Source organism: Natator depressus, chromosome 3 (assembly GCF_965152275.1).
Source record: "Natator depressus isolate rNatDep1 chromosome 3, rNatDep2.hap1, whole genome shotgun sequence".
In the NCBI taxonomy this organism is placed as follows: domain Eukaryota; kingdom Metazoa; phylum Chordata; order Testudines; family Cheloniidae; genus Natator; species Natator depressus.
Window position 1 is genome coordinate 111,226,623 of NC_134236.1, and position 16,101 is coordinate 111,242,723.

Below are 16,101 nucleotides of genomic sequence, written 5' to 3' on the forward strand. Positions count from 1 at the left end.
ATACTTGTGTCCAGGAGGCTCGACTGTTCTCTCTGCTTTCGCTTCCCAGGTATGACATCATGAATCTGCAGTACATAGAGCCCAACAGTTATGACTATGTACTCATTGGAACCTGGCATGAAGGGGTGTTGAATATTGATGATTACAGGATTCAGATGAACAAAAGTGGAATGGTTCGATCAGTGTGCAGTGAACCTTGTTTGAAGGGTCAAATTAAGGTACGTCTCAGGTGCTTTTCTCTATATTATGTATCCAGGAAGATCTATATTAATGAGAGATGAATAACAGGCCTTCACTTTTTTCACCAGGTTTGAGCAAACAGATTGAAGAAAACATCTGGCTTGGAATTTCTTTGCTTTTCAGTTATAATAAGTGTATAAGAAGGCAGGACTATATGAAGACTCATAGGTCAACATTTACAAGAAGTCAATGCCTATTTCATGTGCAAGAATGTACTAGCACATGTGCTTCTGTGTCTATATGTTCAAATCAAGTATAGTAGAATCTCAGATTTACGAAAACCTCAGGAATGGAGGTTGTTCGTAACTCTGAACAAAACGTTATGGCTGTTCTTTCAAAAGTTTACAACTGAACATTGACTTAGTACAGCTTTGAAACTTTATTATGCTGCTTTCCCTTTATTTTTAGTAGTTTAATTTAACACAGTACTGTACTGTATTTGCCCCCACCCCCACCCCCCCTTTGTCTCTGCTGCTGCCTGATTGAGTACTTCCAGTTCCAAATGAGGTGTGTGGTTGACTGGTCAGTTCATAACTCCGGGGTTTGTAACTCAGGGGTTCCACTGTACCCAATCTATGCAAATACCAGCATGTGAGTGTATTTTTGGGGGTTTATACTTCTTGAAAATTCTACAGTTATTCAGACAGTCCTCGTGCTATAGAAACAGAATCAAATTTAGGCTTGTGCCGCTGCTGTAAAATGTACCAGTAAGAACAACACGATTATTTTTGTCATTACTCAGTACTTACTATAACTGCAGTTCTCTCGGGGGGCTGATTTTTAAAGTGGTGTGCACTGCAGGAATAAAAATTTTTGTCCTGTCAACAGCACCTGAAAGAAAAAAGATCTTTATCTGTTTGTACCCTATGCTTACCACAGGAGGTGTAGAAACACAAATAAAATCTCTATCTATTTACCAAATAATAGCACTTCTATCCAGTTACAAGTAATTTGCCACCTGCCATGTCCAGGTGGCATAAAGACAAGTTTAAGCAGTATCATAATAATATGGGCACAGTTAGGGCAAGATTCTCCCATTGAGGAAAGCCACCCTCCCAAAACAGCTTCCCATTTCTAATTAAATTAAAAATGTGTAAATAAGCACACTTGCCTTCTCCCTTCCGACCAGCCTGATGCATCTAGGTTAGAATTTTAGCAAAGGCTTCATAAAACATACAAACCATTTGGAGGTACATCATCAACATTCATTGACCTCTAAAGATACTATCCATTCCTAAAGAAGAGTTTTTTGTGTGCATGTATATATGTGTGTGTATATGAATACACACACAGCTTAATCCAGCTCCCACTGAAGTCAATTGGACTCTCTCTCTCTCCATAGATTGCAAAAAGAACTTAAATTTCTACACAAAACTCAATAAAAACCAACATTTTGCATTTTGCAGCTTTGCGTGTGGATGATAGGGAAGATCCTGGAGGAGGGGGAAACTGAGTAAAAGTCTGCTGCAGAGTACTTAGGCCAGCAATATCCACAACTCATTCTTTCCGTTCCGTTGTCACCTGGATTGTATTTAATCTGCAACTGCATGTTTGCCCCCACATATCATATGCCCTGGGATCGGTTTGCAGACTCACCCAGCCCTTAAATCAAACCTCTTTGGAAGTTTAATTTAAAATATAACACTTTCTGATTCAAACTTAGAAAGGAAGCAGAAATTCAGATGCACCACAAGAGAAGCTGCTTTCGTATTTCTAATCTAGCAGAAGTGACACTGGAAATGTCCTGAGAAAGCTTATTCTTGTGAGAGTTCGAGCACAGGTTTTAGCCCAAAAGAGTACAAACAGGTCTCCAGCTTTTAATATTCACCCACCCTTAGAAACTTCCCGTAGCCAGTGCTCATACTGCATTGTTTTACAACATTGTAGGTAGTGCTGGCCTGCTGTGGAGATTCATGTGCCTTCTTAAAAAGGATTTAGTCTGAGGGTATTTTTTGTGTTGCAGGTTATAAGGAAAGGGGAAGTGAGCTGCTGCTGGATTTGCACCCCTTGCAAAGAAAATGAATTTGTGCAGGACGAGTTCACGTGCAAAGCCTGTGACCTGGGCTGGTGGCCTAATGCTGACCTGACAGGTAGGGAAATCTCCCTTGCATACACATCCTCATTTAACAGCATGCAGCAAGACAAGTGTGTGATTGTGTATAAGGAGGCAGAGTGCCAGAATATTAAAAGGGCACTTTAAACACAAAGACCTGTAAAATGTAGATCGCTCCATGGATGATACAGCAGCCTCTAGGTCTACTCTGCATAGTGTAAGGAAGAAGGGCCAGGTGAGTATTAATGTATGCTCACAAATATTTACAGGGGGAAATGACACAGTTAACATGAACATTGCTAAAACCGCCAGAATTATTAATTAATTAATTACAGTACAATCATTGCTGTGTTTTTACCAGTGATATTTCAGCAGCTAGGTGCACCAGCTGATTTACTTGACATCCTGTCAGTTCATTCCATCTTGCAACATGGAGCATCCTATCAGGGATTTGTGCTTGTTTTGCAAAACTTCCATGTGTTTCCCCACATTTCCACGGGAATATCCCCAGGCACAGCAGATGCAGAGCACCATCCCCCCCCAACCCTGCCTCCACGGGAGTCCTCAGCACACGGGAAACGTCAGGGAAGTTCTGCAGAGTGATGGTGTTGGGATGGGATGTGGCTAGAGCATGTCTCTGCCATGGCTACTCTACAGCTGGGTTACAAGTTAGGACGGTCCTCCGGGCTATTCCAATCTGTGCCGGCGGCTGAGTTAGCTCCCAGCAGCCACCACATGGTGAGATGCAAGCACCTGTCCCAGATATCTGTTCCTGGGTTGGGCTCTGCAGTGGCGAATCAGGCCCACCACCTCTAAAATTTAGAGGTCAAGGTGGATAATCAGCTGCATATGAGCTCCCAGTGTGATGTAGTGGCGAAAAGAACTAATGCGATCCTGGGAGGCATAAATAGGGGAATCTCGAGCAGGAGTAGAGAGATTATTTTACCTCTGTTTTTGGCACTGGTGAGACCATTGCTGGAAAACTGAGTCTGGTTCTGGTGCCCACAGCTGAAGGATGTTGATAAATTGGAGAAGGCTCAGAGAAGAGCCCCAAGAATGATTGAAGGATTTGAAAATGTGCCTTATAGTGTTAGACTCTAGGAGCTCAATCTATTTAGCTTAACAAAGAGACAGTTAAGGGTAATTTGATTACAGTCTGTAAGTATCTACATCAGGAATAACTATTTAATAGTGGGCTCTTCGGTCTGGCAGAGAAAGGTATAACCCGATCCAGTGGCTGGAAACTGAAGTTAGACAAATTCAGACTTGAAATAAGACATAATTTTTTGAAAGTGGGGGTAATTAACCATTGGAATAATTTACCAAGGGTTTTTGTGGATTCTTCATCACTGGCCCTTTTTTGATCAAGATTGGATGTTTTTCTAAAAAAATACTCTAGACAATATTTTGGGCAAGTTCTATGGCCTGTGTTTTGTAGGAGGTCAGACAAGATGATCAAAATGGTCCCTTCAGACCTTGAAATCTATGAATTTATGGGGGACCAGATTCATCAGGATACTCTCACTGATTTAGCTACCCCAGCAACACACAGCAGCTGTAACCCTGCCTTGGTGGCCAGTTAAACTGGATTTGCAATTGCTTTGGATTGCTGACACTTCACTGAGCAGCCAAAGTCTATTAATGCCCTGCCCTTCTCATGAATATTTTCTCTGTGTGTGTTGAGCAACAGGATGGTATTTTTACAGAGTAAGAAAACACATTGACCACAAAGTGAGGAAATAAAGTGGTATGTGATGGAACACGGTCTCATTGCTGGCCTTTAATAAAACTTTCTGGCAACAAGATGTCACCAGTGGTCTTCATGCATGGGCCAAAGTACTGTTTACCTGGTTGCTGAAAATACATTTCCAAGACATCTTGTATTATGCAATATAATAGAGCAAGGCTTGGGGGTATTTTTTTTGTAGTGTGGGAAATTGATGCTCTACCCCGCTAAAATAATTTTTGAAAATGGTAATGACCTAGAAAACTTAATCTACTTTTTTCTAGTTTGTGCAGTGCAAAAACAGGAACTTCTTTGCTCTGTAAAGAAGCAAAGCAAGGGCATTATGAAGGGTCGGTGTGCACTCAGGTGAAAGCCAGTGCTACCAGCTGCTCAAAATAGATCCTAAGGGAGAATCTCAAAACGACAACCACTGCCAAAAAGGGTCTAAGAAAAGGTCTCCATTATCAGTGCTGCAAAAACCTCAGAGACTGTTGCAATCTACTAATTTTTTTTTTCACTTCAGTGTAAAAGGTCATTTTGTGTTTTCTGTTTGCTGGCTGTGGGGATTCCATCTCTACAAGGAGATTTTATACTAAAACCACAGTACCCAAACTACAGTGCAACCACCTCATGTTTTCCAAGAGAACACATGGGACAATAAATACGAAACCAAAATGGCAGCCAGCATCATTAACAACTTCCACCTGTTCCGTTGAGATGGGGTTTTTTTAAACCTTACTGCTGTTTTCTTGAAATACAATAAATAAGTGCAAAACTATTCAGAAACTCTGAAGAAATGTCAACCCATCCTATATAAAAAGTCATTTGATTTGACTAAATCCTGGCATGTAGTGCTTATTTTAACCACTGAAGATGGAATGCTCTTTCCTTGCAAGCATTGTTCCCACCAAATGTGCTCTTTTAACTCTTGGGTTTTTTTCTGTTGTATTTACACTCACCAATCACCATGTAAGCTAGGCACAGATATTATCATATTGCATTCAAGATTACTTTTTCTATTCCCTTTAAATCTTAGATGATACAAATGTGTATGGTCCACGGCTGCTTCCCTCAGAGAAGGAGGTTCTTAAATTCTCAGTTTCTTTCAAAATTCCCCTAGTCTAGTAGTCCAGTATATGATTTCCTTAGACATAATTCTCAAGGTCCCTGTTATCCCACTTCAAAGGCTGAATAACTCTGGTGTTCAGTGTTGGTTAACTGCTTTTTTTTTTTTTTAACTCTCAAATGGTTTACAGAAAATCTCCCCACCTGAAAGTTTGCTCAGTAGAATAGGAGTCACAGGACAGGGGAAATTTCTCACCATGAACTATATAAACCATATTTTTTCTGAAATTAATTGAAATCAATATTTTGGGGACTCTTGCCAGGAACCTCCTTTTGACAAGTGATATCATTTATCTTATTAGAATTTATGGGAAAGGAACAAATGTCAGAGCTGGAAAATCCAGTTTCTTCCAGCTTTAATTAAGCAATAAAACAAGACATGGCAAGTAGATTTATAGAGCTATTACAATATTCATTGTAAAGGTCTTATGCCTTCAGTTGCCCGAGACATGTATTAATGATCTCAGGAAACACCTCTGGAGTGTATTGTTGGTCTTATAATATGAATATCATTTTAAAAAATTCAAAAATCAATTAGTCTCCTGTCCTGAGAAATAGTTCATAGCTAAAGCATAGGGGGAGAAAGTAGACAAAAACTAACCAACTGGTTTTCACCACATATAGTAAATTAACTCTGTAGCCTTTTGCTGTTAATTTCTATATTGGATTTTTTTAAAGCTTGTAAACTTTCAGTTTACTGCATATCTTTTCTGTCTATCTTTGTCTTGCTTTACACAGCTTCTCTATCCTCATGTCCCTCTCATTCAGATGCCAGTCAAAGCCCTCCACTAATGTGAGCAGTTCACGGTTGGGGATGAGTGTTGGGGAATGTAGTCAGCCCACAGAGAGCATGTTGTGGCTCTTAGGGCTTGTCTGCACACAGAAATTGCACCAATGTATCTGAACAGGTTTCTATGTCTTACATAAAATAGACTTAAAGCTGTGTGTGTTTAAATGCTATGTTGAATCAGGGCTGAGGCATTGAACATGTTACCTATGCTGGAGGAATGAGAATATGGCTTGGTGTTACTAAATCTAGACTACACATTACATATTAACTCTTCTAGTGCCCATAACAGTGCTGCAATACTGGCATACCAATCAATAAAGGAGCTTTGTTTAATCTTAATCAAAATGGTGCGTTGCTTCTGACAGTTAATCTATGATAAAAGCAAAATGGTAGCCGATTCTACTTCTGTTTCTCAGTGCTGTTGTGGCAATTGGCAACAGGCTTCCAGGTCTAATTAAAATCTTTATTTTCAATTACATTTCACCCTGAATACGTGGTGAGATGTGCTCCTCATCTCACCGCATGAGCTTTGGGTACATTTGCTTTTCTTTAAACCAGCTCCTCCAGCTGCAGAAATTAGCATTGCCATTGCTGTTGTTATAGGCAGTGCAGATAGTGCCACCTGTGTTTAAGGCTGCCCAATGCTTTCGACTATAAGCCCCTCTTTTCTGTTGCTTATCAATTTGCCAAACGTTAACTATTCAGGCTGAAATTGTCCATGCCACGTGTCTGCCTCAGACTGAAATATTTTGCTTTGGTCTGTATTTTTTGGAAAATTTCAGCAAATATGGTTCAGCTGTTTCTCAAAATGAGGTTAGGGAAAATATGTTGGTTTGGCCATGTTAAAACATGCTTAAATCCGTGTCACTGACACCCTCCCCTCCACGTTTTGGAGCAGGGACTTGAAATTTGGTAGCGGTGGCAGCTGATACCTTTTCCCATCCACCTAAATTTGGTCACGTTATGAGTCTCTGGAAATCTCAGTGCGCACATGCTCAGTAGAGACCTCTCCAAAGATTCCATCTGTACCGAACATGCTCCATCCCAGGGCTTCAGGGGTTGAGAAGGGCTTTTCCTGACACAGCACCCAGGGGCCAGTGCAGTGCTAGACACCAAAACTGAGAGCTGCAAGGCTATCTCTCCTGTGCAACCAATGCTTCCTTTGCTGGTCCCCAAGCAGGGAGGAGGAGAAAGAAAAACAACTCAACTTGATTGCACAGCTGTGAGGAGCTGGGTTAGGGAGTGGGAGCACAACTTGGATGAGAGGGTCAGGGTGCAAGTGGGGTTAGGATGAGGAGCCAGGTTGCATGGAGGGAGGCACTGGGATGTGAAGCTTGAGGGGAGGATTAGGGGCTGGGACAAAGAGCCACTGGAGAGTAGGAGTGGGAAATGGAACATGGACACAGATATGAGTGGGGTGGGGGCAAGCAAAAGACTGTTAAGATAAATTGAGGTGGACAGGGAGGACTGGAACTGAAAAGAGGACAGGCTGGAGGGGCCAGCTTGTCAAAATGAAGGTTGCCTGCTGTAATTCTGGCACTTCCTGTCTTTTAAGTGTTTGACTTTTCAGCCTTAACATTCTTTTAATTTAGTTATAGTTTTTAGTGTATAATTTATACTGTGGTAGCACCTAGAGGCCAACTAGGTTAGTAGCCACAAAGTTTCCTTTAACTTTGGCTTGTAAAAATCTTATCCAAAGTAAGCCCCATTTCTTACAGCTACTTCTATTTTACTAGGAATAGGTGATATCCTTCATGCCTATTTTCAGATACACACATACATTGTGGATTTGACTTTGATGTCATTGAATTCCTGTTATAGTTAGAGGAGACTGTGTGAAGGAGTATAAAGAGAAAAAATCTAATGAAAACATAGAGAGAAAATGGAGCCAAGATCTGGAAAAGTGTAAATACACAAGAAGCAATAAGACAAACAAACATTTTAATGAAAATATGCATATATGTCATACATATATATACACATGTCATACCTATATATACATACATGGTTACATATCTATCTATCATATAGGCGTATCCAGTTGTTCCAGTCTAGCTTTTAGTGGGGTTTCTATAAATAGGCTTGCCTCTATATTTTCTTATAAAATCACCCCTTGAAAAATACGTGAGTTTAAATTACATTAGTTTTGCAAACACACAAAATAGTTTGCAAAGTTTGAAAGCCTTGAACTTCCCATGCGATCTGCCGATCCCTGCCCAAAACTGTTGATAACCAGCACTTCACTGTTGTTTTAGTTAGGTTGAGGGTGCTGGTCTTAGCAGCAAGGACTTGTTCACAACTCTGCCTCTCAATTGTTCTGTCCCCCTGGGAAAGTCAATTAAACAAAAATTGTAAAAACAGTCCACTGATTCTGGACTTTCTGTTTTTGGGTGTCCAGTGCAATAAGGACACCTCAAATTAATGGATGCTTTTTAATTTATTTAATCTTAACCTTTCTGTGCTTTAGATAAGTCATCTGTAAAATGAGTATAATAATCCATTCCACACCAGCTTACACTGATGTTTGTATTTTAGTTTGGGATTCAGAAAAGCAGTTTATCCTTCTCACAGGTACCTTTCTAACACTTTGTTTCTTTTCTATATGCTGCAGGCTGTGAACCCATCACTGTAAAGTATCTCCAGTGGAGCAATATAGAGTCTATAGTGGCTGTGGTCTTCTCCTGCCTGGGGATTCTGGTCACCATGTTTGTCACCCTTATCTTTGTGCTCTACAGGGACACCCCTGTTGTTAAATCCTCCAGCCGGGAGCTCTGCTACATTATACTTGCTGGCATCTTTCTGGGTTATATCTGCCCCTTCACCCTTATAGCTAAGCCCACCGTCATTTCCTGCTACCTCCAGCGCCTTCTGGTGGGCCTCTCCTCTGCCATGTGCTACTCTGCCCTTGTGACCAAAACCAACCGCATTGCACGCATCCTGGCAGGGAGCAAGAAGAAGATTTGTACCCGCAAGCCACACTTCATGAGTGCTTGGGCACAGGTGGTCATCGCCTCCATTTTGATCAGTGTGCAGCTCACACTGGTGGTCACACTGATCATCATGGAGCCCCCTATGCCAATTCTCTCCTACCCCAGTATCAAGGAAGTCTTCCTGATCTGCAACACCAGCAACCTGGGTGTGGTGGCCCCAGTGGGCTACAATGGACTCCTTATTATGAGCTGCACTTATTATGCCTTCAAGACTCGCAATGTGCCCGCCAATTTTAATGAGGCCAAGTACATTGCCTTCACCATGTACACCACCTGTATCATCTGGCTGGCCTTTGTGCCTATTTATTTTGGGAGCAACTACAAGATCATCACCACCTGCTTTGCAGTGAGCCTCAGTGTGACAGTGGCCCTGGGGTGCATGTTCACTCCCAAGATGTACATCATCATCGCCAAGCCCGAGAGGAATGTCCGCAGTGCCTTCACCACCTCGGATGTGGTGCGTATGCACGTTGGGGATGGCAAGGCTCCTTGTAGGTCCAACACATTCCTCAGCATATTCCGAAGAAAGAAGCCAGGTGCTGGAAATCCAAAGTGAGTAATTGGTTGTGTGGACGTACATGTCTGTCTGTCTCTTTTTCCTGTTCTCTTTCGACCTACAGTAGATTGTTGTATTTGTAATAAGGTATGTAATGCTATTTCATCTTGTCTGTGGTAATGAGGGTAGGGCTGGGATAGATCTAGAATAGTCAGCTACCCTATCAGGTTCTCCATTGTGACGGTAGCTTTGACCTTTGGTGCAGGTCATTCTGCAGAAGAGTAACCAAATCTCTCTCTTTCAGCTTCTCATTTTTCAGTGCATGCCCATTTGAAGTGCACTGCATTATTGCCCAAACTGAGGTGCAAGTGTATTTCCCCCACCCCCGCCCAAAAAGTGGACCAGAAATCTGTGGGTGACTGATTATCAATCACGCATATCTGTCAAATGACCACTGGAGACTGTAAGTGAAAGTACAGGGTCTTTCATTCATTCACAGGGTAGCCTTTTGTGAAACTCTGTTCATGATTGTCATCAAACTGCACCCCCCCCCCAGATTGTGTGTTCTTTATTTAATTTAATTGTGAGCAATATTTTTTTTAATAATTGGCACTGTTAGTTTGAGTAGTCTTTGTTCCCAGTAGTAGAGTTTGCTTCAAAGAGTCACAAGGATTGAATGATCATGATGACAGTTCTGCATTTGTAACCTGCTTGAATATATATAACTAAGCTACAGGGGACAGAAAAAGAGAGAGAGAGAGAGAGAGAGAGAAATGTCATTTCAAGCAACGACTCCCTGTGAGTAGCTGTCTGAACATTAGCATACTTTATTTTCCTATTTCTTTAATAGTATCATAGGTCTGTAAAGAAGCATCAGAGTACTAGACACAAGCTTAGAGTACTGGTATCGGAGTTGTGATCAAAATGTAAAAAAATAGGAACCAAAGGAGGTGGAGTCCACATTTCAGAGCTCTTTAATAGCATCAGAATTCAGTTAAGTTCAATCCATTTGTCTATGCTGAATCGTCAATAGTTTGTTGAAGTCCTTCGTGTTGGTTTCACTTCACTTTGCACAGGAGCCATTTTCATATCTCTCTGAGATGCAAGGGGGATACAACTAAGATGACATAAAACCCTTGCTGTGATCAATTTTGCTTTCATACTACATTACTCTTTAATTTATCAGAAGGCCGGGGGTGGAATAAAAGGCAAGCATAAACAGTGGGAATACACAACTCAGTCAAGGAGGAAGCAATAGGAGTACACACACCACGTCCTAAGCTGATGCAAAGAAAGAACTATGAATAGCAGTACATTTCTGAGAGACCATCTTTGAGTGAAATATGTTCTGGATGGTAATATAGTATCAAAATATTGACCATTGTAAGTCGTAGACTTGTGTTCCTTGAAGATAGGTAGATATGGTGATCCAACTCCCACTGATTCAGTGGAAGATATATTGGGCCTTAGATCTCTCCAAGAGAACAGTTTATTTCATTTGTTGGCTCTACTATCTAATCTTTGGCTCAGGCTGCCAGAAGAGGCCTATTGTGTGTTTTGCACCATGAACAAGCTTAGCAATTTAGTTCTTTATTGTGCTTAGTTGACTTTTTTTCTAGCTGAATAGAATAGAATAGTTGAATCTGCTGAGGCTTTATAGTTTTAAAGGAGGGAGAAGAAATTTATATTCTGAACAGAATTATATTCACAGTTTATAAAGTAAATTTAGAACAAAGCATATAATACAAGAACATTTCTCCTCATTAGAAAACAGCTTTCTGAACTGCATTTGTACCTTATAAAAATGATAGAAAACGCAGCTAAGCTCTACCAATTTTGTTTGTTGCATATATTTTAATAAGTATCTCTTAACATTTAGTTCCTTTCTACCCAGCATGTGTTTAGTTGTATTGAACAAAAAGTCTTCATAGCACTTTTAAACTGTGTTCTGAACTAAATGTTCATTAATCAGTTAATATGCCTTCTGTATTTTGTGGGTTGTTAGGTTTCTGGATCTTTTACACACCAGAATTCAACCTCTTGATTGGCTACTGTTGTCTGCTTCATTTATGTTAGCACAGAAGTGGGAGTATTACAGGCTTCCTTGCAGAGAGAGAAACTTCTGCAGACCTCTGTCTCCAAATACAGGACATAATAGCGTGGCATATAAGAAGGTTTTGGTAGCGAGAAGATGGGGCATCATAGACGGTAGCCTCAGGATTATGGAGGCTGCTCAAGCCCCAAGTAGGATCCATTTTCAAAGCTTGCAGGGACAGTGGGGAGAAGATGTAGGCAGACACTGAGATTGCTGCTGATGAAATCCAGGAGGGAAGAAGCTGAATTTGCTAAAGGCTTTGAATCTGAAATCTAGCTTGAAAAAATGTTTGAAATATAAATGCAGTCTACGAGCATATTTAATGCCCAAAGGAATTGCACCCTGGCTTCCTTTCAGCTCTTCTGTTTGCCTTTCCAATTTCAGGGTTTTATTTTCAGCTTTTCCTCTCTTTGCTCTGGTGTGCAGACCCTTTTCTATTGGTTATGTTACTCTGCTTCTTGATGCTGTAAATGCCTTTCTTGGGAGGCCATGCTTGCTGCTTAGAAATGGTGAGCTGCACTCTTTCTGAGGGACTTTTATCCCAGTTTCTTTCTACTGTCTTTCCTCTTGTTTACTTGTTGTCTCCCCTCTTCCCCATTTGTTTTCAGCCTTCTGTTTTTTCTCATTGTCTTTTCCCGCTACTAATCCAATCAGGTCCAATTCCCTTACACCTCTTAGGATTTGTCCACACATAGAATTTGCACTGGTTTAACTTAAATTGGCTTTAACACAATTTAGTCAAATTGATGCAAGTTTAACTTTGAAAACACTTACGTTGGTGTAAAACTGATTATAATTTACAGGTGCAAGTTAAACTGATATAAGCCAGGTTAAACCAAGGTTTCCATACCACATAGGGGAAAACATCACTGACAACCAGATGTTACAGCTGAATTGAGCTCTCCAGGGCAAATTGCATAATAATGATCTTCATCTTCTTCATCAAAAAAGAAAGGCATATTGCCTTTGCTAATTTCACCTGAGCTGTCTGCTTCTGATGGGTTACAACATGGGATCTGGAGGAGATGAGCACCGTCTCTCCCTGGCTGAGTTTAGCCTATTGGCTCTCGCTGAAGTTCAGGAGGTGTTGAGAGTAGAGTTGACTGGGAACTTTTCATCAAAATGAAAAGCGTATTCAGAAAATGCTGATTCACCAAAATCTAAACTTTTGGCAGAAACAGATCTGGTTTTGATAGGAAGGCTTCTCAGGCCCAGGATGGAATGGGGGAAGGGGAGAGAATGCTCCCTCTGGACAGATTGCTGCTGTGTTTGGGTCCCAACATGGTGGACCTGTGGGTTTTTAAGTTTTGTAAATCTGAGCAAAGCCCTGGGAGACTCTCTGGCTTTGGTTATCTAGGCAGGCTTTCGGGATGCAGATCCTCTGTCTAGCACCTTCTTATCAGAGCTGATGTGAGCCACCTGCCTAGGACCTCTGGCTAGTGGTGGCTCCCCCAGACTCTTCAGTTGCTTAAGCACATCCTTTTCCAGACCTCCAACCTTTTAGGCACTGTAGTGTACTGTTCACCTCTTCAGGGACAGGTGATAGTTGATGCACATAGCATGAAGACTTTGCCAAAGGCTCCAAAACCACTTAGATATGTGGCAATTCTCCCAAAAGGGCCATATTTTTGGAGTTTAATATACCCACCCTACACACACCCTAATCATTTGAAAACTTATTTTATGTACATTTAGATGAGGTATAATGCAGTGCCATAAATCCATAGGTGAGGTGAAACAATGGTACCCAAAATGAAAGTCATTTTTTGCACAGTTCCAGAAACATTGCTGACTGAGACTACATTTTTTGCTGTTTAAGTTCATTTCAACCCCTTCATATGATGGTTATTGGTGAAAGTTACCAAACGACAATGTATTCAAAGATTTTTATTCGTTTTGCATGAGCGGGTATTTTTTCCCCCAGAAACGATGAAGCTGTTTAGCACGTGGCAGAAATGGCAAATATCAACATTTTCCAAAATACTAAGATGAAATGTCTTCACATTGCATATTCTTAATTGTCAAAGTATCTCACTAGTTATTATAATAGTTCTCTCTATTTTCAACTGAAATTTGCTGATCAGATCAGTCTCACACTGAAGGTTGTACATTAGTAGCAGTAGATTGTGTGCTCATAATTTGTACTGCAAGGCGATAGATATAAATGTATGTGAATTCCTAATGTAATACTTCTCCATAAGGTTTTGTACATACAGTGTAGCATCTAGTCTACCTGGTGAAAGGTTTTAAGTTGTAATTACCTAGGCAGGCACTACCAGTACCTTTGAAATATTCTAGAAACTAGCTTTTTAATTCAGTGACCCTTATGCACAGATCCATATTAGCGTTAGAGATGACACTACACAGCTTCAGATTATGTACATACAAAAACTGTGAGAGAAGGAGGTGGCCTAACAAGAAGTAGTTAAGACAAAGTACACAAGCATGCTCTTGCCTCTGCACTGAAAAGGGATTAGGAGCATGTTACAGCTCTCACCAACCATGTCATCAACAATATGGCCAACCCACCTGACCCTGAATCACAATCAGCGGTGCTTATCAACACACCTGCTAGACTATGTGTAACGTCAGGTGTCTTTACTGAAAATAGATGTTGTTGAAGAAGAAATGGAGAGATTTGTGAGAGGTGCATTTGATTCTGATGGGACATGTAGCATCTTCAGCCCAGTCAAGAAATCTGGCATCAAAACCTTTGTTGACATGGCCAAGATGATCAAATTTAAGGAAGGGACAATCACAGCAGCTAGCAATCCAGAAAATGTTTTCCACGGAGCCCTGGATTTAGCACAATGCAGAGGTAATATTCCAATTGCAACTGTTCTTAGTCATACTATAGGACCTGTGCTTGTGTCCCTCTTCCATGCTGATGGAACAATGAGAAGAACAGACAGAGCAGAATTCAGGCATCAGCTGGAAACTCAAGCTGAAAGAATCCTTGAGTTATGAGCATGCAACAAATAAACCACAGTGTACATCAGGGATGCCATGGCTGTTATATGTATGATGGCTGGAGACAAATTCCTCACATTCGATGAATTGGCTGCTGAGTACTTGAGGCAGATCTTAAAAGGATTTGACAAAGTCAATTCTGTAATCAAAGTTTTTGACAGGAACAACAACAAGAACTCTGTGAAAACTACGGAAAGACAGTGATGGACAGGATCTAAGGCTGAATGCAAGAAATACCAGGTGGCTAGTAGATGCTCTGTGCCTCCATGGGAAAAGTTTCTAACATGGCATCCAACAAGCAGTCACTTATAAAATTCTTCTCTGAATATATGGTTGAAAATGCCCCTGAGAGTGTCCAACACAGACACTCCTTGCTGGAGGCTTTTCCAGTGGTGAAGTAAGAAAGTCCATCACCAGTAGAGGTGTTGAAGAAGTCCAAGGCTTGTACAGTACACAAAGATGTTTCGGCGTGCTGTGTGTGCCAATATGGCTTTGGGTCTCTTGCTATCAAAAGAACGAAAATAACTAGGTTGACCAATACAGATGTTTTGATCCTTGTTGTTCATTACTTTCCAAAAATGAAACACACAGATGACATGTGGATTGAAACAGTCATCAATTCCCGCAGAAGTGTCGCTTCATACCTGTGCATGCAATTTACGATGCACTCCTGACTTCTGTAGCATACTTCCTGCTGTACATTCATTAACATGGAAGTATTCTGTGTCATCCCTATTTGGCATGGGGGAAAAAATCTCTATTTAAAGTCAAACCAAAAGGAGCTTACCATTTCAGAGATCTTCCCAAATTGGGAGAGAGTGATGGACAAGCTGCAGTGTCTGCAGCAAGGAAGTTGGGAGAGAAAGTGAGAGACAAAAGGAAACCCACAGAGACCTGAATTGCTTGTGCCTCAATCTAACCATCAAAAAGGACAAGTCACTGGCCAAAACCCCAAGTGAGAACAGTTTTGAAGAGCATATCAGAAGAGCCTCTTGGAAAACAAAGATTTGGATGTCTTTGCACATAGGTAAACCAGATATTGGATCACCATTACAACCTGGATGGAAAAAATGCAGATGATGAACTGTATACTTCAAGGGACCAAAGGCATCTGAACTTCTATGAGACCTTATTTGTTCCTGTACCAGTAGGGTTCACTACACCATCAACTGTGTCTGTAGTCAGAACAATCTTCCCTGCACAGAACTGTGTACAGGCCAAGACAATGAAGACTGTGGTAACCCATGTGTTATTGAGAGAGATCATAGTGATGAACAAGATGATCATTACTACCAAGGTCTTGACTACCAAGATCACTAGCGCTATTACATTTCAATGACACCTGCAGAAATTTATTGTTAAATTTTTGTTTTGCCCTTTATATTGTTGTTGTGATGGCTCTGAGGATAGGTCCATCAATGGCTATTAGCCAAGATGTTCAGGCATGCAACGTCATTCTCCAGATGTCCCTAAACCGCCAACTTCCAGAAGCTGGGACTAGATGACATGGGATGGATCACTCAAAATTTGCCCTATTCTGTTCATTCCCTTTGAAGCATCTGGTACTGGCCACTGTCAGAAGACAGGATATTGTGCTAGATGGGCCATGGGTCTGA

General features: G+C 41.1%; 1 protein-coding gene across 6 annotated transcripts in view; it reads left to right on the forward strand.

Moving 5' to 3' along the window:
* Positions 1-16,101, forward strand: part of GRM1 (glutamate metabotropic receptor 1) — a 258,147-nt gene that overhangs the window by 190,767 nt on the left and 51,279 nt on the right. For all 6 annotated transcript variants that reach the window (XM_074948570.1, XM_074948569.1, XM_074948564.1 and 3 more), the window contains exons 6-8: positions 50-218; positions 2,204-2,330; positions 8,546-9,476. In XM_074948570.1, the coding sequence (XP_074804671.1) occupies positions 50-218; positions 2,204-2,330; positions 8,546-9,476 (1,227 nt within the window). The remainder of the gene's footprint in view (positions 1-49; positions 219-2,203; positions 2,331-8,545; positions 9,477-16,101) is intronic.